This window comes from Ailuropoda melanoleuca, chromosome 9 (genome assembly GCF_002007445.2).
Source record: "Ailuropoda melanoleuca isolate Jingjing chromosome 9, ASM200744v2, whole genome shotgun sequence".
NCBI classification, from domain to species: Eukaryota; Metazoa; Chordata; class Mammalia; order Carnivora; family Ursidae; genus Ailuropoda; species Ailuropoda melanoleuca.
This window is the reverse complement of record NC_048226.1, coordinates 95,504,198-95,529,439: the sequence shown is the minus strand read 5'-3', so window position 1 is coordinate 95,529,439 and position 25,242 is coordinate 95,504,198. Positions and strand designations below refer to the sequence as shown.

Genomic DNA, 25,242 nt, shown 5'->3' with positions numbered 1-25,242 from the left:
GTTCACCTGCCTTTTTCTCCGTCTAGAGTGCAGCGTCTCTGCCTCCCTGGCAATCAGCCCAGGGCCTGTTATACACGGGATGCTCCAGAAATTTTGGTTGGAAGGAAACGGCAGCCTGGGATTCAAGCCTTAGGAAGCTCATTAAGACATAGTTTGGTGTCTCCCAAGGACGGTCTTGAATGAACAAGTCTGAGTCACCAATGCTTCATGGCGTGTAGACACTTTATTGAAAGTTAGTGGCTCTTTTAGAGAATAAGACGCCCTTGGTGGCAGCCTGAGGTGGGGTCGGCAGGCTGGGCAGGAGGGCCTTGTGAGATGGTCACTTGCTGTAGCTCTTGGAGCCTGGCTCTCCTAGCAGCCCAGAGTCAGCCAGCTCGTCCTCCTCTTCACTCTCTGCTGACAACTCCTGCTCGGCTTCATCTGAAATAGAAGGGGCAAGGCTGGTCCAATCACATCGGGACTCCTCCCTCGTCTCTTCCCCCCTTGGCCCTAAGCGACCCCAGCCTCTGATGGGCCTTCCCTACGAATGCTCAACAGAGGGGCACTTCCAGAGGTCGGGCGCCAGAGTCATCACCAGGCTCTTGGGTCATGCTAAGGGCCACTTGGCCTCGGAGGCTAAATGCATCATTGAGGGTCTAAAACATGGTGAGCAAGGTCACATGCCTGCTGAATGTTGTGCTCCCACCATTTGCCACATGAAGAAATCACATCATTCTTAACACCTTCAGCCCCCTCCATCCGCCTCCCAGAAGCCTTCTCAGATCCTCCCTCCACGGGGCTCCCACTGGCCTGGGCACAGACTTCCATCGCAGGGCAGGGACAGCTGAGGGCCTTCGCTGGGGTTATGTCACTCACTTCCCCCTCTCCCGGAAGCTTCTCAAGGCCGCTGCATTTATTCTGTATTCCCAGTGCCCTCTTTATGATTCAGTTTCATTCCTTCATGCCAGCTCAGCCTCTTCCATGGTAAGAGGTGATAATACCCACTTCTCCCCTGGTTAGAAATCCCACCCCCAGACCCTGGCGTCCTGGTCCTGTGCCTCTCTCTCTCTGACTTCCCCCATCAGAACAGGAGGCCCCCTAGGCTGGGAGCTCCTCATGGAGCAGGGCCGTGTAGATGGCACTCCATGACTCAGTGGCCCCATGCGCTCAACCCAGGTCTGCCGCAGAGCGAGCTCAGCAGGTGCTGGGGATGAATCGCCCAGCCGCCCTCTGCCAGGCCCCTGCCCGCTCCAGCTTCCCCACCTGCCGCCGCCGCCTTCAGAGACCGGATGTACTTGGACCAGAAGGAGCAGTCAGCGCTTTTGAGGCCCTGTCGACTGGGGAGCAGGACGCTGAGCTCCTTGTAGCTCTCCCCGCCGGCCCGCGGGACGAAGTCAGGCCACGGGGCTGCAAACTCAGGGGCTTTTCTGGAGAACTCGTGCGGGTAGTTGGGGTTTCTGGGAAAATGACAAGGAAGAAACATCATTAAGGGAAACGTGGCTTTTCTTTTATCAATTGGGATCCCTTTCCACTTGCACTTGGTGTCCAAAGACCGAGTCCTGCATCTTTCGGTGTCAAAGCAGGGTTTGGACCTGCCCAATCCGATTTCCAGGGCTGTGCTTGACCTACCACATTACAAATGATTGAAGGTGGAAAGGCCCGTTTCTAGAATGTTCATGAGGTCCCCGTGTCCCCTTCTACCTGGTGTCCTTCTATCTGGACACTGCAGCCAGTTGCTGGAGTGGCTCCATTTGTCCAAGGCCAGGGCAGGAGGGTGGGCCCCAAGCCAGGCCAACGCGGCCCCCTGTAAGCCATCTTCCCTCTGAAGGGGCAGTCTTGCCCTGTCACACTCAGATGCCTCTCCACACCTGCCACCAGGCCTGCCTCGCAGCCCCACCTGACCTCCTGACATTCACCAAAAGAGGTGTGTTTCTCGTCCCTTCCACCCAAGGGTGCCTTTTCTCCTGGGCGCCTTCTACGGGCTGGCAGCTTGTGTCTGAATATCCTATTGTTTTCAAGGCCCAGGTTCCATGTCACTTCCCCAGTGAAACATATTCTAAATCTGAGTTAAAAGAAATGTCTTTCCGGGGCGCCTGGGTGGCGCAGTCGTTAAGCATCTGCCTTCGTCTCAGGGCGTGATCCCGGTGTTCCGGGATCGAGCCCCACATCAGGCTCCTTCCTGCTTCTTCCTGTCCCACTCCCACTGCTTGTGTTCCCTCTCTCGCTGGCTCTCTCTGTCAAATAAATGAAAACTCTTAAAAAAAAAATGTCTTTCCGCTCATCCCCTCCAATGAACTAGACAAAGCTCTACTTTGCCCTGCTTTCCATTAGGGTTGGGTGTTATGTTTCTGACTGTCAGTAGGTTATGGATGAAACATGACTATTTTTTTTTTTACCTTCTACCTTTCCAGGGGCCTGAGAACCATGCTAAGTGACCAGCGAATGTAAAAGGGGAACCAAGCTTGGAAGTGGGGACAGTGATTATGCCACTTGGGCTAGAATAGCAGTATGCAGGGGTCTAGGGTAGAGAAGGAAGGGTCTGGAACATGTTCACTGAATTGGATCACCTGAGACTGTGGTTCTCAGCTTGAGGTGACTGTGCCCCCCAGGGGACATCTGGCACCATCTGAGACAGTTTGGGGTGAGGTGCTACCGGCCTCTAGTGGGTGGAGACCAGAGAAGTTGCTAAACAGCCCGGGCCGCACAGGACACCCTCAACCACAAGGACGTACCTGTCCCCACGTGAGCAGGGCTGAGGTTCAGAACCTGATCCAGAGCCATCACACATGGCTCAACAAGGGAGAGTGCGGTGGGAGTGTCCCTTCGCTGAGATGGATCTACACAGAGGTAGTTTGGGCTAGAAGAGGGGGGCTGAGACAGGGAGACGGGTGACGGCAACATCTGGGGGGAGGACAGGGAGGGAGGCAAGCGAGATGGCAGCTGCGGGCACACATGGTCCACTCACCCCGATCGGATGAAGTTCGAAAAGAACTGCATGATTTTCAGGGACAGGCTTTTCTCCTCCAAAGTAAACTGCCCCTCGTAGGCGGGGTAGAAGGGAAGCCCAAAGGCAGACCGAACATCTGCCAGCAAATCCAGGCTGAGAAGACACACGGAAATAAGAAGAAGCAAAAGTTAAAGGAATAATAAACTTCTGGAAAAGCCAAAGGAGCCAAAGACCAATATTCCTCCCCAAATGGGGGCCTTTCTTTCTTTAGGTTTAAGATTCTGGTTTAGGGCTTACTTTGTTTAGCTGAGATCTGGTGTGGCCTTTTATCCAATGGCCCCCTTGGGGCAGATCCAGGACCCTCTATTGGTTGACGTGTAGCTGAGCACTTACGTCTCCCGAAACAATGCCTGTAAGTAACTTTCCAAGAGAATGCTCTTTTGACCATATTCCGACCATGGTACTTGCAGCATCCACAGGACATTTGTCTGTTCAAAAGAGGCTGTATTTCGAGCCCTTCTCTGTGTCAGCCCTTGTTCGTATGACTTACACTCTCACACCTGTTCGAGGATGGCATTCATGCACATAGCCACCCCAGTGCCCGGCACACCCTTGCTGGTCAGCTGATATACCCTAGGAGTAACCCGAATATCTAATACACAGCAGGCAGGAAGGAATAAGGATTTAGAGGCCAGGTGACGGGTTGGAGTGGACTAGGCTGGAGCTGGCACTGGGGAGACGAGCCCAGGGGTACCTGGGCCCGTGGGGGTGAATGCTGGGAGTATCAGAGTAGAAAAGCAGCAAGGGACTTCGTAGCTGTATAGTAAAGAATTTGACTTGTCCCGAAGAGAAGTCTGGCCTTTGCCCCCTGTGGTCATAACTTTGTTTAGGGTAGAGGCTCACCACATTGGATTTTCCATAAATGTGCTCACACTCGGCAGCCTTAGGGTGGGGGCTGGTCATGCCCCAGGTGACTTAGGGTGACACGGTATCAGCGGACTTGGAGATGGAGATTAACCATGGGCAATCAACCAACCAGTCCGTCACACCTATGTAACAGAGCTCTAACAAAGCCTCTGACGGCCAAGTTTTGGTGAGCCTCCCTGGTTGGGGTTACCCCATGTCCACTGTCACACATCAGTGCCAACAGAGTAGCCCCTTCTGACTCCACAGGGAGGGGACTGTGGGGCTCTGCGCTTGGAACCCTCCCGGTCTCTATGCTGTGCCACTTTTCCTTCGTCTGGTCTGAATCCACACCCTTTCCCTGTTATCACCTTAACGATGAGTATAGCTGCTTTCATGGAGGTCTGTCTCTCTAGGGAATTATCAAGCCTGAGGGTGGTTTGGAGAAGCCCCTGAATTTGCACTTGGTGTCAGAAGTGAGCAGGGTCTTGTGTGGAGACCTCCCTCTCCACCCTTGTAGTTGGCCCCAACTTATGGCAAGAGCCAACTCTAATTCTACAGACGACGGAAACGAGTCCAGAGAGGCTTCCTGGCTTATCCAGAGACATGCAGTGCGGTGAACAGCGGAGTGGGATCAGGAGCGTGGCTGGGGTAGGAGCTAACGGAAGACACCCGGCCCAGGGGCCCCATCCCAGGTCTTAGGCCTCCCCACTTCCCAGCTGGTGACCTCTGGCAAGTTATGCGGCCTCCAGGATTCCCTGCTTCGTCATCTCTGGAGCAGGCACATAATTAGAAACACTGGCTTCATGGGGTTGCCGTGAAGATCAGAATAAGATGGTCAATGTAGCAGGTAGGTACTCAAACGGTAAGGCGAGTCTTCTTTCTCATCTATCCTTCTACTTGCCGTGTAATCGGCTGTCATCAGGCTAACAGCAGCGTCTCGGGCTGGGGACTCTCCAGGGGTTCACGTCTGTGCCGGTATGACGGGCAGAGACAGCCACTGCACGCATGTGCTGGGAAAGGGCTCAGGCTGGCTGGACCTCTGAGGGGCTCTGAGGCTGGACCTCCTCCTGGGATGGTAAGCATGAGCTCCGGAGGCACATATGACTGTTGACAGGTCATAGAGGGAACGGCCTGGGACTGAGTCACTCAGCTGAGTCAGCTTGGTCCCTTACTGCCCGTGTAACCCTGGGTGAGTCACATGACTTAGGTCTTAGTCCACTCATTATGAAATGCCGGGCCGAACCAGCCATGGCCCGTGCAAGTTAGTGACAAGTGCTTTCCCAAGCCCCAGCTAGTATTATGACCATGGTTACTGTGTGTCAACACCGGGCTCCATGCTGGGGAAGGTGTCATAGAAGGGACGGGAGACAGTGTGAGATAAACAGGACCGATGGCATGAGGTTAGGAGGGGAATTTCAATCACAGACCGTGTCGTCCCCTTGCAACCAGTGTCAGGCATCCTGCACCCGTTTAGGAAGGTCTAAACTCACAAAGGGGAGTGGAAAGTAGCAGTGGCTTCAAAACGTATACCTACTGGCCCCCGAGGAGCGAAGTCCCTTGTCCGGTGCCTAGAGTATCTGAGGTCAAGCGCACACAAGAGTCCAGAGTCCGTGCTGGCCAAGGTGGCCTGCTGGGAACCAGCTCCACTCAGTCCCTGTCTCCACTTGCCATTTCCTAAGCAGGCACGTTGTGCCACGTACTGGGCTAGGCCTCAGTCCACCAACACTCCGGACCCACCACGGACAGAAATGGCATCACCCGTGTACTTCCCAGGGGATGACCTCAGGCTCAGAAAGAGGCTACCACAGGCCTCCGACCCGGGAGAGCCAGGATCCGGAGCTGAGTCCCCCACACCCCAAATCCTGCTCTCTGTCTCCCTGTGGGCGGGGGCTGAGGATCGGTAAAAAGTACTAATGACCCAGCTTCTCAATGATGTTGTAAGACTCAGAGGGAAAAGGAACATAGAGCGAAAAAAGCCAGGAAGATAGAAGTTTTAAGGGCAATAGAAATCAGCCTTTATGCACCCCCTCTGTGGCTGAGACCCCTTCACCCCGTTATCTCCAGGGCCCTGAGAGTAGACATTCTTGGAGTACTGTAGAGTGTTTACACTGGAGGAAAGGAGGCTCAGAGAACCCATTTTCTCTCCAAGACCCCACACTGGGAAGCGGCGATGCCGGACCCACGCGGGGTCTGTCATTCCAAGGCCAGCGGAGCCCCTGGCCTCCCCACACACCCTCGGGGGCTCCCCACTCTGTGTGAGCTGCAGAGGAACCGGGGCAGCCTGGCCTCAAAAGGGGATGCCCTGGGCCCTCCACTGCCCTACAAGGCCTGGCTCCTTCCCCTGCGGTGTGGACGACGGAAGCGGCCTGCTTCTCAGAGGCCCTTCAGGGAAAGTGGCCAGATGAGTTTTCCACCGCAGCCCGATGAAATGACCACAAAATGGCTCAGACCAACACACACGTGCTATCTCACAGTTTCCGGAGTTTGCAGGTCTGGCACGGGTCTCGCGCGCCAAAATCGAGGCGTCAGCAGGCCTTGTTCCTTCTGGAGGCCCTGACGGAGAAGCCGCTTCCTACACACGAGTGGTGACAGAATTCGGTTCCTTGAGGCGGAGGACCCAGGTTCCTGTTTCTCCCTGGCTATGAGCTGAAGGCCACTCCCGGCTCCGGGAGGCCACCGTCGATGGCTCCCTTCCTCGGCCCTCAAAGCCAGCACGCCGTCTCTGACACACTCCTCTCCCTCCCTCTGCCGCTTTGACGGACTCGCGTCCTTACGCTGGGCCCACCTGGATAGCCCTGAATAATCCCCCATCTTGAGAGCCTTAACCACACCTGCCAAGTCCCCTTGCCACGTAAGGTACCACAGTCACAGGTGTTGGGGATTAGGACCCCGGCATATCAAAGGGCCACTGTTCTGTCTACCACAGACGCCTTGTCTGCCACTTCGTCCAGAGAAATAAATGGTGTGGTGAACAGGGTCCAAACCCTAGCTCAGTCACCTAGTATCTGTGAAGTCTCGGGCAAGACGCACAATCTTGCTGGACCTCAGTGTTCTCATCTATAACGTGGTGACACAATCATGCTTCCAAACGACGAGTGGGGGAGCTAGAAAATATTTCAAATCTTTTGCTCAGTCTCTGGCTCATACACTCATTCCTTTTTCCTCTTTACCTGTGAGACATACCTGAAAATGGATGAAAGGGGGTCTTTATTCTGAGAGTCCCATTGTAGAGTTCCAGGGGGCCATGACTTACATGGGAAACAGTGTGGCACTGAATGTCAATGCTTTCTTGGGAGAGCCTTCGTAGCTCTTCTCCCATTCTCAGAGGATCTGTGCCAACGGTGTGCTGTCTAATAACATCATTCTAGGCCACCTGGGCGGCTCAGGAGGTTAAGCATCTGACTCTTGATTTTAGCCCAGGTCATGATCTCGGAGTCATGAGATCGAGCCCCACGTTGGGCTCCACACTGGGCAGGGAGTCTGCTTGAGATTCTCTCTCTCTCCCTCNCCCCCCCCCCCCAAAAAAAAAAAAAAAAAAGAATAAAAAATTGCCTTTTGCCAATTTCTATGGTGTAAGTACTCTAGCCACAGAGAATTTTGCACTACCAAGGTGACGTCACGGAGCTTGAGGGTTGGGGAAAGATGGCTCTTGTCAATGGGTGCAGGCCACCTCCCTCCAGCTGTCACAGAGACCCCAGCAGGTCTGTCCGAGACCCCAGCATGTCCCGGAGCACTGCTTTTGGGAAAAGACCTGGCCTTCCAGCCCATCCGATCTGTTTAATTTGAGAGGCTGTTGTGTATGAAGACTTCTGCTTTGTTTTTTCCTTAGCAGGGCTGATCTTTATCAGGATGCTAGAGTTATTTCGAGCAGTTTAAGGCAGACATCTGGAGGAAGGGCAGCCAGTGGGAGCTGTGGAAGTGGGCATTTGGGATCAGAGGACCCTGGGCCCTGGCTGAGAGTCCCCGGACTCTCTGGAGAGAGAAGAGGGCATCCGGATTCCGTGTCAGCGGAGGGAGACAAGGAAGGACACTCCAGGGACAGACAAGGTAAAAGGAGAAACTTGTTAGCTGATTGGCCACGGTGCTGGCAGGGTGGGGGCTGACAGCTCATGCTTCGTTGATTTGGCTTGCTCTGTGCTGGGTGTGCTCACATATACCCGCCGTGGTCAAGCTGGTGTTACTTAGCTTTCAGTTGTCTTGCTGTCTTTGGTGAGAATACTCCGGTCAACCTTTCCCTCATCTGACTGTTACTTGTCCCAGGCTCAGGCCAGGTCTGGATCTCCTCACTGTCACTTGTGGGCACGGGGATGAGGGGAGCTCCCTGCCTGAGCTGCCTGAGCTGGGCTCCAGCCCCACTTTTGCCGCCGACTCTCTGAGCCTTGGTTTTCCTGTCTGTACACTGGGTCTGGTCATCTCTGTTCAGCCTTCCATAGAGTATCCCTGGATGCTTCTAGACTGTAGTGGATGGAAATCCCTCTGAAAATGACAAACTGCCATCCAAGGAAGAGCTGTGGTTGCTGATGTTGGTGATGCGACGTTGAGCCAGAGTATGGGAGGAACTAACCGACCACACGTCCCGGGGATGGCTGTGTGTATGTGTGTGTGTGTGTGTGTGTGTGTGTATGGGGGCACAACACCAGACGTCAGAACAAGACCTTACTCGGGCCCATTAGCCCCCTGCCTGCTGCGAGTGGTGTTCTGAACAGGGGCTGGGGAGAAAAGAGGCCTAAGTCAGCCATCTGGCACGGCTCATGGTCTCACAGGAAACGCAGGGAAGCTGACATTTTTAAAAGATGTTGTGAGATGGAGAATAGATCGATATCAAATGCTGAGATTATTTACAAGGCTTCACAAGAAGAGGGAGAGAAGCGATGGCTCTTGTCTCCGGCAAGGGTATTGAGAGGAGCTGGTGGAAAGTCAGAAAGGGGAAATCCTCTCCAGGTCAACTTGTGCCCTGAAAGACAAGTAGGGGCTTAGTAAGGGGACTAGGCGGGGAAGGACCTTGTGAGCGGGCATGCGGCTACAACAGGTGGCAGACTCCCCAAATCTCTGGGTGGTCCCCTCTATCATACTGAGAAGTGCATGGCGCCTAAAAGAGAAATTGGGCTTTTTCCTGGCCTAGGTAAACCGAAAGTCTGGGAACAACTACACTGCCTGCTGCTCACTAAGGTCCTTCAGGCTCTGGTTCTGTGAAAGGTGTGAGAACAGAGGCCAGGGGAATTGAAGGCCGCATCTTCAAGGAGATGGGGGGACATGAGCGGCTTCTAAGCAAGCAGGCTGCAAGCTGTGTTTCTTCTAGAATCTTTCCTGGAGCGGTGTGGGGAGAAAGGCTTGAATTGAGAAACCACGGGGATGCTGCGTTTGTCCAGGAGAGAGACATAAGGCTGGTTCTGCTTCCGTCATCCTCCCCAACCTTCCCATTGGGCCACTGTCACATCTTAAATCCCGCCGGTGCATGCTGCAGGAGCCCAGGCCTGCACTCTGGCCAGCCTCACACCACCTCTCAGAGATTAGTCACGGTCCAAGCTCCGGACTTCAGCTTGGCTGCTGACACATCCTTCAGGGCCCTTTGGGGCTGATTAGGGAGCACAATGACCTAGGCAGTGTCCCCAGAGGGAATGACCTCAGCAGGGATCCCCTCAAGGTGAAGAGAGCGAGTGGGGAGGTCGTTCTTACACTGACTATGGGTTGAAGAGGCTTGTGCAGTGGAGAAGCTCCCTGCTCCAGCCCTTCTGATCGACTGACTTGAGAGCCTGTTGTTCCAGAGATTTCTATCCCTGTTGTTCGGTCTGTAGGAGGAAGTTTGGTTGACCTCATCCCCATAAAATATACTCCCTTTCTTATCTCTAGCTGGTATCTCTAAATAACTTCCTCCAATGGAAATTCGGGAACAAGGAGGAATGGAAATCCTTCTGCTTCCTGGCTTTTTTTTGGAGGGGGGGCGCGGTGAGGCAGTGTTAACTCACAAATAGAAGCCTGTGAGTGGGCTTCTCTTTGGGCAAATCTCATATGCAAAAGTCATATTCTGCCTAGGAATTATCAGGAGGCAATTACATGCTTTACAAATGGCTTTTGTTTTGCAAAGAGATTCACTGCAATCCTTTCAAAACCCAGCTCCCCAATTTACTTCCAATGATACAACCCCACCCTCAGCCCCAAATGAAATACCTGCATATTTTCACAGTCCCAAAAGCCCAGCAAAGCTGGGTAACACACTGGTTTGTGGGATGGGCGAAGCTTTTGGCGGACCTGGTGCATTAACCTGGACATTTTATTTGCTTTAATTTTTTTTTTAAGTAAACTCTACACCCAACACGGGGCTCACACAACCCCGAGATCAAGAGTCCCATGCTTTATTGACTGAGCCAGGCAGGCGCCCCATAACCTGGACGTTTGATTCGCCACAGAAAGCATAACAACCACTGCTCAGAAAAAGCTCAATTTTCCTGGCCGGGTGCACCCATTCCCAACAGGAAGCGACGTGTTTACCAAGAGCCAACTGTGTTTGTCTCAAACCTGTTGATGTCAGCTGTATTTGTCACTGTAATTATAGAACTTAATTAAATTAATTAAATATCACGTGGATAGCCCACTTTCAAGAAACCAAAGCTGGGAATCATAGGCCATGCATTTTGTTCATAGTTTTGCAAGAATTTCAAAGGGAGCACTTTCTGACTCGAGCCTCTGACCCTGCAGTGACAGACTCACAGAGACGATAACAAGCTGAAGGTAAATAGATCTACCTTATTCATTTCTCACGATTTCCCGTCTCAACTGAGTTTTCTGAGGGACCAACTGATCATCACACTGGATAACAGGATTTCTATTCTACGTCTGTTAAAAAACCCACCTGGCTTTTAGTGAGCTGGGTTTTGAGTGGGGAAAGAAAAGACCCATGTGCATTCTCTATCACATGTCTTCTTAAAAATCTCCAATGCTTTTCCATCATACTCAAAAAATACTATGTCTTTGCCCGCCACAGCTTGCAAACTCCTATGTGAACTACAGGACCTTATCCCCCCCCACATCTCCAATTACCCTCCCCCTCTTCAACAGACTCCAGATCCCTGGCCTCCTTCTTCACCCTCAAACATGTCAAGGCTTTTCCCTTTCTCCTTCATAGGCCAGTCTTCTGAACTTCCTCTGAACTTCTGTTCTTTGCACCCTATCCCTAGATGTTTGCCAATTCCACCCCCTAACATAATGCTAATCCCAAGAAGACAGCCTCTCTCTGTCCATCGCTAGGATCCGGGTTAGAGCGGTCAGTTTTAGAAAATGATTCACCTCCATCTTTACTGGTAAATAATCTTGTTAATCACACAGGATGGAGCCAGGCCGATGGACCCAACTCAAGAATCCGACCGCTTAATATTTTCTTTGGTTTGCTAATTCCAACAAACTCCACGAGACAGTCAACTAAAAAGATAATATTTTGAATTTGGAATGTTAAAGGCCCCTGGAATGCACACACATGTCTAGAATGCAAACGTAGTGGTGTACAAAATGTCTTGAGCCTAGCATTTATGGCTTTGTTTTCCAGGGTTGGGACAACTTATAAAGGAAGAACATTACTGCTTCTTAAGTCATTTTGAATGTTTTTTTTCTTCTCAGAGCCTTATTTTTCCAGAAGCAAAAGTCACCGTAATATTAAACATCTAGAATATGCCAGGTTTTTAACTTACAGTGACTTGAATCTTCATACGGTGAAGCAGATGTAGCTATACCCATTCTATAGGTGGGCAAACTGAGAAAATCTTGCTCAAATGCAGGCAGTTAACGAATGGAGGAGATGGAATTAAAACCCCAGTTGATTTAACTTCAGAGGGTGATCTCTTCCATCATATTGAGCAGCTTCTCCCCAAGTCAAAGAATTATCGGGCATCCTAGAAGGATGTGGTAACCCAAGAGCCCCACACCAGCCCCATTCAAAGGGAAGTCAAGACCCATCTCTCTGAACTGTCTTCTGCCCTGTCGAAATGTGGGACTGAAATCTCAGGACTCTGGGACCAAGGACTTTGAAGTAAGGCCCTGACAGCAGCACACGGTTCAAGCCCAACAGCCCACACACAGCCCCACAGTGAATTTCCATGAAACAATGAACTGGCACCAGGAAGCTGACGATGAAGGGCCCCCACATGCCCTCTGAAGTGGCCACAGCTCCTCTTTCAGTGGCTGGTACCCAGATACCACCTCCTTTGTGGCTGTCTTCTTGGGACCTGTTCCTCCGCATTGTGGATTCTTCCAGCAAACCCGTGAAGCAGGGTTGGAGGTCACCTCATGAGCATTGGCTTTACGCAGGGCAGTTAGCTGGGCAGTCTGCATGCTCTGCCTTATTTAATCCTGACACACTCCTAAAGTTGTGTTATTCTTAGCTCCATCCTACCAATGAGGAAGCGGAAGCTTCCAGAGGTTGTCACCTGCCCAGAGGCACGCATAAGTGGTGCACCTAGGTAGAGGCGTCTAAGGACAGGCAAGGTCAGAGAGTAAATCAGCGTCCCCTCCCACACTTTCTGGGACCTGACTCCCAGGAGAGGGCTGGCCACAGGGGCTGGGGGTTCTTTGACCATGGGTTGCAGAGAACGGATAGAGGGCTCCTCCTAGGAAGACACTGGGACCAGTGTGTCTTTCAGAAGGGGCTGGTTCAAGAGAAGGACATCAACTGAGAATCCACAGGATGGCAAAGCAGGTGACTGGCATGGAGGGAGGAATCCTAGCTGCGTTCGGCTGGGAAGCCATCCTAGAGAGAACCCTTGGCCTTCAACTTGGGAGGGGATAGCGGGCCACGGCCCTGCCGGTGTGAACACGGGAGAGAGGCTTGTCAGCCTTCCAGGCCAGTTCGGTAACAGAAGCACCAGCCACGCCCCGTTCCCATGGTGCATTCGTGGTCGGTCTGAATGGGCTCCCGTGGGGCCAGGGGCAGCGTCTGTGGGCGGAGGGGTCCTGCACTGATCAAGGACGAGCCTGGGAAAGGGGCTGCCTCTTCCCTTCAGGTGCTGTCAGTTATAACTCCCGTTTCAGTGGAGTCCACCAGTGGTTCTCGACAGAGGGCGATTTTGCCCCCCCGGGGGACACCGGCCATGTCTGGAGACATTTTTGGTTGTTCCAACAATGAAGGTGCTTTTGGTATTGAGTGGCGGAGGCTAGGGGTGCTGCTAACGCCAGACACGATGCACAGGACAGCCTGTCACAACAAACAATTAGCCGACCTAAAATGTCAGTAGCGCCAAGTTGAGAAGGCCTGGATTATAGTCATCAGTGAAAATCCCTCTTCCTGAAACAGAGGGCTGCAGAGAGTAAGCATGGAGGAAACCGGCCCTGAATCTCCCCAGTGAGCAGAGCGGAGCAAAAGAAAGCTGCTAAGTTTTACCCTCATGTTAGTGGCCTTAGAAACCAAAGATGCCAGGTATTCCAGGCTCACATACATACAACCACATACACACATCCCAGATGCAGGCATTGTTCCCCTAAATCCTTCTAGCCACACTGTGGGGCAGGAACTGTGGCTTTTCCTGTGTATAGGTGAAGATGCATTGAGGCTCAGAGGCTCAGGGAGGTTAAGCAACTTGCCCAAGGTCACACAGCTAGTCAGTGGACTTAGCCATGGCAGACAGTCAAGAGGCTTTGGGTCGAAGGGTACAATTGAAAAAAAAAAAAAAAAACTGGACCAAGAGCAAGTGATAGGGTTTGGGTCTAGACTGCCAGTGACTGGCTCTTTACCTCTGGCTTAAATGAAAGAGTCAGATGAAATCGAATCCCATAGTCTGTGATTCTTTGAATCTAAATCTTAAAATGGAACCTTCTTCTCCGACTGTAGGTTTTAGTTTCTTTGTTTCCTCCCCCAGCCACTACGTCTATTCCTTCCTCACAGAGGCTGGCCCTCAAGTTCAGGGATGAAATCTCACATATAATCCAGGAGCAGTTTCAGAACCACGTTATGCTGCGATCAATTAGCGGGAGGCTTAAGAAAGTGGTAACGTATTGCGTTTTGTGCACTCGCTCTGCCAGGGAAGCTAATATATGCTCACAGAAATGGAGGTACGGGACAGATGGCTGAAACCGTACGGCAGGCACATATATTTTAAGTCCGTAGGTTTGAGCCAGAAATAAATGAGAGGTGTGACAGCTCCCGCGCAGAGTGAGAGAGATGTCTTTTCAGGCGGAAAGGAGACACTTGCCAGCGATTAAATGGGCTAGTTTCCGTGATCCATTCATTGATTTCAGCATCTACTATGTGGATGGCACCATCCCATGACCGTGGTCGGGGGAGAGGACATAGACACAGAGGGTCGTCAAGAACCCTCTCCAAGGGGCCAGAGGACTAGGATGACCTCCTCGCTTACTGTTTGCCAGACCTCACTCTACGTGCAAGTCCATTATCACGATGGCGCTCTGAAGCAAGGCCCGTCAGCATGGTGGGTGAAGAGACGGAGTCACTGGGGAGGTTAAGTGACTTGTGGTGGGTTTCCAACCAAGTCACTTGGCCCAGAGAGCCTGCTGTCACCAGGATACTCTCTACCTCCATACACCTAGCAACAGCTCTGCCAGAGAAATGTATGTGTGCCGCTGAGTGTCTCTGTCTTTCCAAATGGTAGAAGTGACAGGGGGATGTCACTTACGGGTGACTGAGCTCTCTAACTTGCATAAACTCGACACTTTACTCGGAGCTCAGACTCCAAGGTATAGAGAATGCTGCTCTCCTCCTGCCCGGAGCCAGGGCACCACAGAGCCCAGTGAGGAATCCGTGCTCCTGACCTCTCCCCCGTCCCTGTTCCCATTGGGCAGATGGCAAAACTGAGCTCCAAGGAGCCTATAAACCAGAGTAGAAGGATTCATTCCTCACCTGTCAAATGAGGTGGTTGGATCGGCTTCAACATGACTTCCAAGCACCTACTACTCTGTGCCAGGGGGGTCCCCAGGCCCTGAGGCACAGTGACTGTGAGGACCCAGGAGGCACTTTTGTGAGGGTCTGGCTCATGAGCGTGGCTTCCGTGCAGGGCGGGGGGTGTCCCCGGATCAGCACAGTGGAGCCCTGTCTGGGGAGCCCCTAAGGGCTCTGAGGATGCTTCAGCAGCACAGAAACCCAAACCGGCCACGAGAGAATGAGGATGTGGTTCGGAGGCTGTTGGAGGAGCCCACCTCTGTGGACCACCTCATTTCTAGGTCTAAAACAGACCCCCCCCGGGCCCTCGCCACTCAGGAGTCTCGCCAGCGAGGCTGTTACTTTAGAGAGAAGGGCGATGCTACGGGTTGAAGTGTGTCCCCTTAAAAACGATATGCTGGAGCCCTCACCTTAGGACATCAGAATATGGCCTTCTTTAAAACTGGAGTCTTTGCAGAGATAACTAAGTCAAAATGAGGACATAGGGTGGGCCTCAATCCAATATGACTGGTGTTATGATAAAAAGGGGGACATTTGGACCCAGACACACAGTGGGAAGACGGCCAACTATAAGCCAAGAAATGCCTCAGGCTACCACAAGCTAGGAGAATGGCCTGGAATAGATCCTTCCCTAGGGCCTCCAGTGGGAGCATGACCCTGATGACGCCTTGATTTTAGACTTCAGGTCCCCAGAACTGTGAGACCATCCATTCCTGTTGTTATAAACCACCTGCGTGGGGGATGTTGTGAAGGGAGCCCCAGGAAACTAATACGGATGGGGATAGAAGCATTATCGATTCTGGCTGGAATTGCAAGGATCCTTCCGTCGTGCTTTGCTCTGATCGTTCTCGTCCTCGGGGAACAGGTGCCTCTCTGGGCCTGCACTGCCCATTTCGGAGCCCAGTGGCATTTTAAGGCTTTTGAAGGATTTGCTGCAAGAGCATCAGACCTTCTGTTGTATTCTGCGCCTTAACAGGGAGGGAGGCAGAGAACCAGACTCCTGTACTGGGCACGAACCCCGGGAGCCCCGGCATTTGGGAGACCTGGCCGAAGCTTGTTCTACAAGCCGCTTCCCACGCCGGGCCTCCCAGCCGTGGGTGTCCACTGGGTGACGAAGGCGCCTCTCATCCCCACCCAAACCATCGCTCTCTTCGTCACCCCTTCTCTCCAAATGCCTTCTTACCAGAACCTTTGCCTGCCATTTATTTTCCTTCCTACCACATGGGGGCTGTTGCTTGAATCTAGGAAGTGGATCGGGGTGGAATTATAAAGTTTAAAGCAGAGAGACAGAAAGACTGCGCGGTGTAGTGGAAAGAGAGATCGGGGGGTTCAGAGAAGGTATGAGGAAGTCACTGCTCTCCAAGGAACTGCTGCTCGTCCTTGGGGGAAATCACATGGAACTCCTTGAACCTCAGACTCTTCATCCGTAAAATAGCAATGACCATGTCAACCTTGCCAACCTCACATCCTCACTGGGATTCTGGATGTTTTTGTGAAGTGTGATATACACTGACTAATCTCTCGGGGGAAGAAGGTAAAAAAATGGGTGTTTAGGGAAACTAGAACATCTTCAGGCCTGTGTTAGTTCCCTAGGTCTGCCGTACAAACTTCCACAAACGCTGTGGCTTAAAACAACAGATATTTACTGGCTCACAGTTCTGGGGGCCAGAAGCCCCGCATCGGTGTCACGAAGCCAAAATCAAGGTTTCCACAGAGCCATGCTTCCTCCAGAGGCTCTAGGGGAGAAGGCAGTTCTTGCTCCTGCAGCTTCTGCGGATTCTCGCCTGGAATCTGGTGGAACTGGGTGAATTCTTGGCTGGTGTTTCTCGGCTCATGGGTGCGCCACTCCCAATTTCTGCCTCCCTGGTCACACTGCCTCCCCCTCTTCTATGCCCCTTCTCCAGCCTCTGTCTCGTAGAAACACTTGTGATCGCATTTAGGGCCCAGCAGGATAATGCAGGATAATTTTCTCAGGTCAAGGTCTTTCTCTTAATCACGTCTGCAAAGGCCCCTTTTCCTTATAAAGTTGGGACCTGGGATCTCTCGGTGGCCATATTCAGCCCAAGGTAGGGACGTTGCCAATTATAATGAGAAGTTAGGCGTGCTGGTAAGAGTTCCTTCGATGTCATTGCAAAGTAACAGAGGTGGAGGCCCTGTGGCGGCCACGTAATTTCTGTGCCAGATATTGTTAATGCCAGGCCTGCAAGGGGAGACCATTCGATGAGGATACTGAGGGTCAGAGAGGCAAAGGAACCTGCCCAGCTCTGCACAGCTGGCAGGCGGTAGGGCTGGATCTCTAGCTCTAAAGTTGAAGTTCTTATGCCCCATCTCCCCGACACCCGACCTTCTGTTATCTGAGAATGCTTAACCCGGAGGGCTGACCATCAGGGCGGCACATCATCTTCTGCCCTTGGTGGGGCATGAGCTCTTCCCCAAGAAGCTCCAAGGAGAAGTGGCTCATCGGATGTGCTTTATGGCAATCACACCAGACTATGTGGGAAGTTGCTGGCCCAGCTGGGACGAGGCCTGGGGTTTTCTGACACAGGTGAATGGCTCAGGACTGCAAGGTCATGACGAAGTAGGACAGGTGACCCCACAGTCTTCCTCCAATGCCCTGGGCATCCCTGTGCCCGTTACCCTCCTGGCACTGCTCTCCAACTGGCAGACGTCAGATGTGCCCCTGCCACCCAGCCTCTCTGCTCCCATTGTTCTTTATTTTTTAATCTTGTCCTTGGCTTCTGGAACATGCAGGGCTACACTCTGTGTCCGTTGGTTGACCCTTTGCTTATCATGGGCTTTCTTTCATTGGCTTATTATTTCTCGTTTCCATTATGATTGTGTTTTTGCACCTGAGACTTTTACTGTAAAGTATATTGAACGTATTTTGGAAGTAGGGATGGTATAGAGATAAGAGGTAAACCAAACTTTCCTTTTGTTGCAAAAAAACAAAACCAAAACCAAAACAAAGCAGCCTTGTATACTTCGGAAAGCCATTTTCTTAAGTGAAGCTATGTACTCAGGGAGGAGGCGTAAATACATACGATTAATAAAGAAACCCCCTCCCCCAAGCCAGGCCAATCCATTAAGAGCTAACATTGGAATTCCAAAGTGCCTCTTCCAGCTGCTCTATTGCTCGCCCTTCCAACAATACCGTGAGAGAAAGTGGCGATTACTATTACACCCATTTTTCAGACACGAAATGACAAGTCCGATGTCACTGAGCCAGGACTTGAACCTCAGTCCTGCCCTCTGTCCTCTGCTTCTGTGAGGGTCACAGAATCAACCCGGAGCCCTGCCAAACTCCCTTCACTTGCCAACACCCGCTGTGGCCAGACGGTCACCTTACCTGCTGTGGCCATAGCTTTCGGGAGCGTGGTACATGAAGACGTTTCCTCGGGCCCTCCTCGCCCAGTGGCTGGCCATGTCGATTACGGGACAGGTGATAAAGTAATCCCTGGTCAAATGAGGACAGAGGAGGGACTTTAGTTATGCACCATTCTACAGACAGCTGTGCTGGGGAAATGCTTCTCCCGGGCCAGGGTCCCCTGGACCACCAGACACCCCCGCAGAGGCCTGCGGAGAACACACACTGTCCTCGAGCTGCCTAGCGGGCCTCTCGCCGCAGCTGGCTTCACTGCTGACACAGGGTCCAGTCTGGTGTATGGCCGGCAAGGTCACATAAGGTCATGCAAGGTCACGCAAGGAACCCATGGAGCAAGTATCTTCCCAAAACATCAATTTTAAAGACCCGCGGGGCGCCTGGGTGGCACAGCGGTTAAGCGTCTGCCTTCGGCTCAGGGCGTGATCCCGGCGTTACGGGATCGAGCCCCCACATCAGGCTCCTCTGCTATGAGCCTGCTTCTTCCTCTCCCACTCCCCCTGCTTGTGTTCCCTCTCTCGCTGGCTGTCTCTATCTCTGTCAAATNAAATAAATAAAATCTTTAAAAAAAAAAAAAAAAAAAAAAATAAAGACCCGGGAGCAAAACACTCTATACTAAAATAAATACAATATGCTATGGAGCAGAACACGAAATGATTGTGCATTTTGAAAGAAGGCAGAAGAAATATCCTCAAGGATATTTCATGCATATGATATCTTTAGACCAGTGGCTCTCAGCTGGGGACACCCTCACCCCCCAGGGGACACTGGACAATGTTTGGGGAACATTTCTGGTCATCACCGTTGGAGATGGAAAGGTTCTTACTGGCATCTAGGGGCAGGGGCTGGGAATGCCTCTGAACATCCTACGATACCTGGGATGGACCCCTCGGCAAGGAATTATCCACCCGAAACGTGATAGTGAGGAGATCGAGAACCCTGTTCTAGATTCCCAAAGCTTCACATTTGCTCCCCCTCTGGGGTGATGAGAACATGTTTCAGATGCTCCAGCTTGCAGCGGTGGGGTGGGCATGGGCTGGTGCCCAAGCTGTGGGCTGTAAGAGGCGCCAGGCCCAGTCAGAAGCACACAGCTCTCAGGCGGCCTGGAGCCCACCAGCTTCTGAATCCCAGTCAACAGTCCCTGCCTCTCCTTGACCCTCCCTCTCCTCACCTGAGAAATGGGGCCCATGCCAGCAGGATTTTGTAACAACTGAGGCTGGTAAGAGCCATGAGAGTCTCTCAGTGCAGAGAGGGTCTGTCTGCCCCTGCTTTCTGGCTGCTGAGATGAACTCCTTTGCTGAGTCTGGAGGGCAGCTGGAGTGTTTTTGGAAAGGCTTTATAGTGGGGTGGGGCCAGCCACTGGGGTCTGGAAGGGCACATAAGGCAGCCATGCTCCAGCTCATGAAGAAGAGGGATGTGAGTAGGACCGGGCTGGAATCAGACCTATGGGTAAGAGTCATACCCAGCAGCCAGGTGGAGGGGTGCTGCCAAGGAGAGGCAGGGAGGCCACTGCCTCAGCCTCGCCGGGAGGCAATGAGGGCCTAAGCTAAGGGGGAACTGGAGTCCTCCTCCTCAGTGAAGCCTTCCTTGGTTACCTGCCCTCCCTCACACTTCAGTGCCTGCCACCCAGGGCACAGATGTCTTCAAAGCCAGTTAAAGGCAACGTTGGGGCAAGAATGTAGGTTTCTGAAGACTTTCGCCCTGAGCTCTTTCGACAACCCAGACCTGAGCCAGTTGTGACAGGGCGATGAGCATCTCAGGGTCCAGAAGTTGGACATCTGTGAGCTCTTAGAGTCCAGTCTGGGGCCAGGCCTCTAGGAACAGCTGTTGGCTGCATGGTTGAACACAGCTTTCCAGTAGAGGGAAAATTAAAGCCTTTCTGGTCCCCAAGGTCCCAGGGGGAGGGACCAAGTTTTATTCTGAGTTAGTGACTCTGTGATTGGAAACCACAGACTCCCGGGTGGGGAGACCACACCAGGCAGGGGGTCTCAACACCCTTCAAGCCGTCCCTTCCCAGCACACTGCAGGACCCATCTGTGACCAAGCTGCACCCTGGCCAGCACCCATGGGACAGCAGGAGCCCACGCCCTCTCCCGCTCACCGGGTGGCGTTCTCCAGGGCCCGGGAGAAGGAGGCGTAGTCATCGGTGGAATGTTCCAGGGAGTAGTACCAAGTAGCAGCCGCCCGGACACCGGCGTCTGCATCCTCACCACCCAGCGAATTCTGCAGCGCCTGGTAAAAGGCTGTCTTGCTACTGGTCCGGCCTTGACTTTCCTCAAATTGCTTTAAAAAAAGACATGGAAATTCCTGGTCAGTTTCTGAAAGGCTTGAGTCAGTCTCCCTCAAACCCTTGCTCTAGAAGTTTCTCCCGGGGAAGTGGTGGGACACAGTGTGACACGCAGGGGCGCTGGAACCAGGCTGCCCGGGTTCGAATCCCAGCTTGACTTGTCCTCGCTGTGGGACCTTCAACGGGTCTCCTCCATGTCTCCCTCTCCCTGCCTGAAAACAGATACAACACCCTCCACGTCGGGTCACGGTGAGGACCAAAAGGGTTAACACGCATAAAGTACTCCAAGTGGTGCCTGGTACTCAGTAAGTCCTCAATAAATGCGAGCCATTATGGCAAGCTGGTACAGGTCAGCCTGTGCTTGACCCCTTTGCTCCCTCAGCCGGCCTGTCATCTGGTTCTGTCCGGAGAGCAAACTCCAGTTTCATCCCGAGACTCTAGTCGTCAACAGACGAATGTTTCCTGCACACGTCTGCACTGACCAACATCCTCCTCTACTGAGGCCAGCTCCTGCAGGGCCTGGGCGACAGAGGGAGACAGGCTGACGAAGCTCCCTGCTCTCACGGGCCTCACGCTCCGCTGGGTGGAGGTGGGAAGGAGGCAAATAATTGTACAGTTTACCAGGGCACCCGTGCTATGAAGAGAAACAGAGTGGGCTGACGGGTAGAGCCGGAGCTAGGTTTTACAGAGTGGTCAGGGAAGGCTCTCGACTCTGGGGATGCGTGTCCACGTGGTGCTAGCTAGCTTGCTTTCTTTCCCTTTCTGTCTCGTCCCTCCCTCCTTCCTCCCTTCTTTCCTTCACCACCCCTCTTCTTCCTTCCTTCTTCCCTCCCTCCCTCCCTTCCTCCCTTCCCTGTCCGGACAGTCCTGCTCTCTGCACTGGGGCAATCTGGGAGGACCATCTGCCTGCCCCCAGGACTCCGTTTCCTTATTTCTGAAGACAAGGGGCAGCAGAAGTTCAGAGATGCAGCTCTCAAGTGTGAGGCCCAGACCCCAGGGCCCTTGCTCAGTCCTGTGATGGGTGTTTACATATTTATAGGCTCTTATGTCAACAGCGCAATATGCTTATCAAGACCCCCTGGCATGTTTAAATTGTTTTTCTAAATATTTCCAAGCATACAGGACCTGTGATTAGAATTCAAGGTGTGGGTAGGACCAGGAAGCAACCCTTCCTGTCTGAGACCTTCTTTCAGCCCATGCAGGTGGGGCTGACCTCAGCCTGGCTCGCCCAGGAGAGGCCGGGTCAGTTGGTAGTATAACCGATCCAAGCCACGTCCGCAGGCTCAGAAGAGGTGAGGGGAGGAGAGCAGAGAGGAAGGCAAGGTCAGCATCAATTTAATTCTATCTATAAGGTGTGTTTCTTGGAAGAAGATCTGAAGCAATTATGACAAAACTCTAATATCTGTTAAAAATGAAGAGTAAATACAACAGTAGTCATTATATCAATGACTTTCAAGTATTTTTGACCATGGTCTATAGTCAGAAAGACATTTTATAGATCGGAACACACGCACACACAGAGGCCTGGAATAATGTTCGTGAAGGACATCCACGCTCATGGCTCCTCCCATATATGCCAGAGCTGAGTGCTTCCATGCTACCCTCTTCTAGTCTAACCTGTTCAAAATGCTTGCCTGCAATCGCTTGAGCTGATTTCACGACCTCCTAGGGGTTCGGGGAGAAAGTGTATTTATGTTATTCTCTGTCCTTTTCTGAGTATTCGGGATATTTTAGAACAGAATACGAGTAATCATGCACGCATCCAATTATTGCCAAACATGGAACATGCCTGTTTCACTGACGTATCAACATCACACACGAATTGGGAAATTGCATAGAATCAGTGCCAAATTCCAACACAACATACATCGGAAGGGCTGAGCGCAGTTCTGGGCACATGGGCAAGAGGTGTGAGGATTATTAAGCGGCTCCCAGGCCAGGGCAGGGGGCCCGGCACACACTCGGGATGCTGTGCTCACTCCCCATGTGCTGTTGGTGTTTGCTTGTCTACTGCTCCAGAACGACCATGCAGCCAAAGGGGCGCATGGGGCTCAGTACAGTGCCAGGCACCTAGTCACAGGTGGTGCTCAGCAAACGTGTCGGACAGATGATTAGTGGAGACACTGCCTTTGTAGAAAAGATACAGGCTTGAGGCTGCAAGGAGACTCCAGAGTCGAACCTCGTGGGCTCAGACCCCAGAGTTGGGGAGACCTGGGCTTGGATGCTAGCTTTGCCCCTTATTAGCTGCGTGACCTTGGGCAAGTTACGGAATCTCCCCACGCCTTTGTTTCCTCCTCTGTGAAATGGGCACAGGAATAGTAGTACCCTCTCCATAAAACTGTTATGGGGCTAAATGAAAGAAACCTACTGATTTCTCAGCCTGTGTGTTACCGTTGCTTGATATCTGTAGACTCAATCTTGTGCCCAGCCCAGATGGGTCAGGGAAGCCCGTCTTAGAGGCCTCATCGATGTTGGTCCCATCGGTTGTGGGTCCAAACCCTGGGAACCCCTCTTTTCTACCCCTGCTGCAAAATGACTGGCCCCACATAAAGAGTCGAGCCCCTACATGAGTTCCTTGGAAACTATTTTCACGATGAGGCAGCTTTTAAGAGTGGCAGGGCACCGAGCCCAGGCACGGCTAGAAGTGCTTCTACCATATAATAGTCTAAACAGTTCCACAGCTAGGGAGCCAGAGGGAAGGGCCCAGTTTGGGCTCCCATGAGACTGTGATTGCTTTCACATTTCCAGGGGATCTGAGCCGGCTGAGACTAGCCGGGGCGCGGCCTCGTTGGCTGGTCAACATTCCAGAGACGGCTGGCGTGTGGTCCCCGGCCCCGGAGAGCACGTGGGAATGTGAAGGGGGCCCGTTTCCAGCAAGAGCCACATCTCTTCATTCTTGGCCAGTACGGAAGCACAGATGCTGTTGCTAGTTTAATTAGAGAGTCAGCAGGAGGGATGGGGGCCACCACGTGACGCTGAGCTCCAACTTCCACAAGCTGTAATTACAGGCGCGATCCGCTGAGGAAGCGGAGTGGCTACAGGCTGGGCTTCGTTAAGGGCCGTCAAGAACTGGCATGTCGTCTGTGCATGTGTTTAAAGGACTGCCACGAATATGTCCTACAGAACAGTTAGAGCCCGTGGAGGGCTTGACCGCGGTCTGGAATGCCTCGTGGCCTAGTGCACAGAGCATGGGGTCTGTGTTTGAGAGATGCAAGTTTGAACCCAGCTCTGGTGTGTGACCTCAGAAGGCTCGGTGCCATCAATAAATTTGCTCAGGGAATATTCCTCTCTGTGCCTGAGGTTGACGTTAGAATGAAGTGAATTAATGATTAACAGTGGTTGACACACAGGTTACCATACATATTCCTTCTCTCTTTCCCCTAGCCAATAAATTATTGAAAATAAATGCCCTTATGTTCCTTGCAGGATTGACAGGCATGCTGGAAAACGCTTTGCTGGAGGGCCTTTACCTTCCATTCGCGACTCATACAACAAATTTCTATCGAGTGCTTCCACCTGCCAGGAGCAAGTGGAGGCATTTGGGATGCATCGGGGAACGATGCAAGTTCAATTCTCTGCCCTTTGGGGACTTCCAGTGGAGCTGAGAGCCTGATGGATACAGGACAAATTTTGGTGGTGATAAGGATGTGACCCAGACAAGGCCAGCAGGGCAGGAAAGAGGACTGGGGGTGCTGGTCAATGAGGGTTCAAATTGTAAATGGAATCATCAGGGTGGGCCTTGTGGGGGACAGCTGAGCCAGGACTGGGGAAGTGAGTGGTAGGGTGTGGGCAGGTGGGCGAGGAGGAGTGGAGGCCAGGGTGGCCAGTGCCGTGGATGAGGACAGAGGAGCCAGAGATGAGGCAAGGGAACGGAGGCTGAGCAGCTGGTGTGGCCCCACCCCGCTTTTGCTCAGGAGGGGCTGGGAGAAGGGGCCTGCATTGTGGTCTGCAGGTGCCACCTGTCAGAGATGGGATGCGGGTGGGGGAGGGGCCGAAGAGCCATCTGCCAGGTGTCCTTGAGTTGGTACCCCCTGTTCTGGGGCCCCAGTAAGGAGCCCACGAGCCACTGCTGCCTATTGGCTACTTCTCCTGCCACTCCAATCTTATGATGTGGCTTCAAAGCCCGTGGTGATCCTCAGAGCTCTCCCCACACCTACACGGTTGGCCCTCTTATTCTTTGGGAAATGCCCAACTGGAGCCCTTCCCGAATTCCCTCCTTCTTCTTGGACTGAGGGACCCCCTCTTTGTCCTGAGGCTGAGGCCTCCCTGCCCAGGGCTCTGGGACCCTCCCCTGTACTTCTTCAGTGGCGTCACTGGGCAAATCCTCTACTCTAGGACCTTCAGTGTGCCGCTCTCCATGACTCAGACCCCCCCGAGAGCTCAATGCCGACGGGTGTCCCCACCCAGGACGGTCCTGCCTGTCTGCCTCACCTCAGTGTTGCTGGCTCTGCGGTGCACACACAGCAAGCGTATCCCCACGCTGGTGCTGTCCACCCTTCCCGTCCTGGCACTCCTCCCCCACTCCACTCGATAATCCTCCCATCTCCTTTTCCCTCACCTGCTCTGCTTCAGGTTCGTTTCTGGAACCTTTCTGCTGTCTTTCCCACTTTCAAATGCTGAGATCCCCCAGCACCCATCCCTGCCCCCTTCTCTTTCCCTTCCACCCAGACATGCTGAGAGGTGGTACCGTTTCTTCTCTTTGCGTTGATAATGGCCGGTGGGTTAATGAATCCTAAATATCTCTCCAGCCTGAACCTCAGACGCGCATATCCAAATATCTCCCAACTCCTGGGAACCCCTCCGGTCCCTCCATCTCAACATGAGCACAATTTAACTTCATCGTCTGCATGAGTTCTTCCCCAGGC

At 52.7% G+C, this 25,242-nt stretch overlaps 1 protein-coding gene across 1 annotated transcript in view; it reads right to left on the bottom strand.

The window, feature by feature from the left end:
• Window positions 1-204: 204 nt before the first annotated feature.
• TG (thyroglobulin) overlaps window positions 205-25,242 on the bottom strand; it is a 266,107-nt gene continuing 241,069 nt past the window's right edge. The window contains exons 45-49 of the mRNA XM_034668642.1: window positions 20,192-20,373; window positions 18,058-18,165; window positions 2,945-3,079; window positions 1,229-1,436; window positions 205-403 (exon numbers count right to left, since the gene is read on the bottom strand). Coding sequence (XP_034524533.1) covers window positions 320-403; window positions 1,229-1,436; window positions 2,945-3,079; window positions 18,058-18,165; window positions 20,192-20,373 — 717 coding nt within the window. The 3' untranslated portion in view covers window positions 205-319. The remainder of the gene's footprint in view (window positions 404-1,228; window positions 1,437-2,944; window positions 3,080-18,057; window positions 18,166-20,191; window positions 20,374-25,242) is intronic.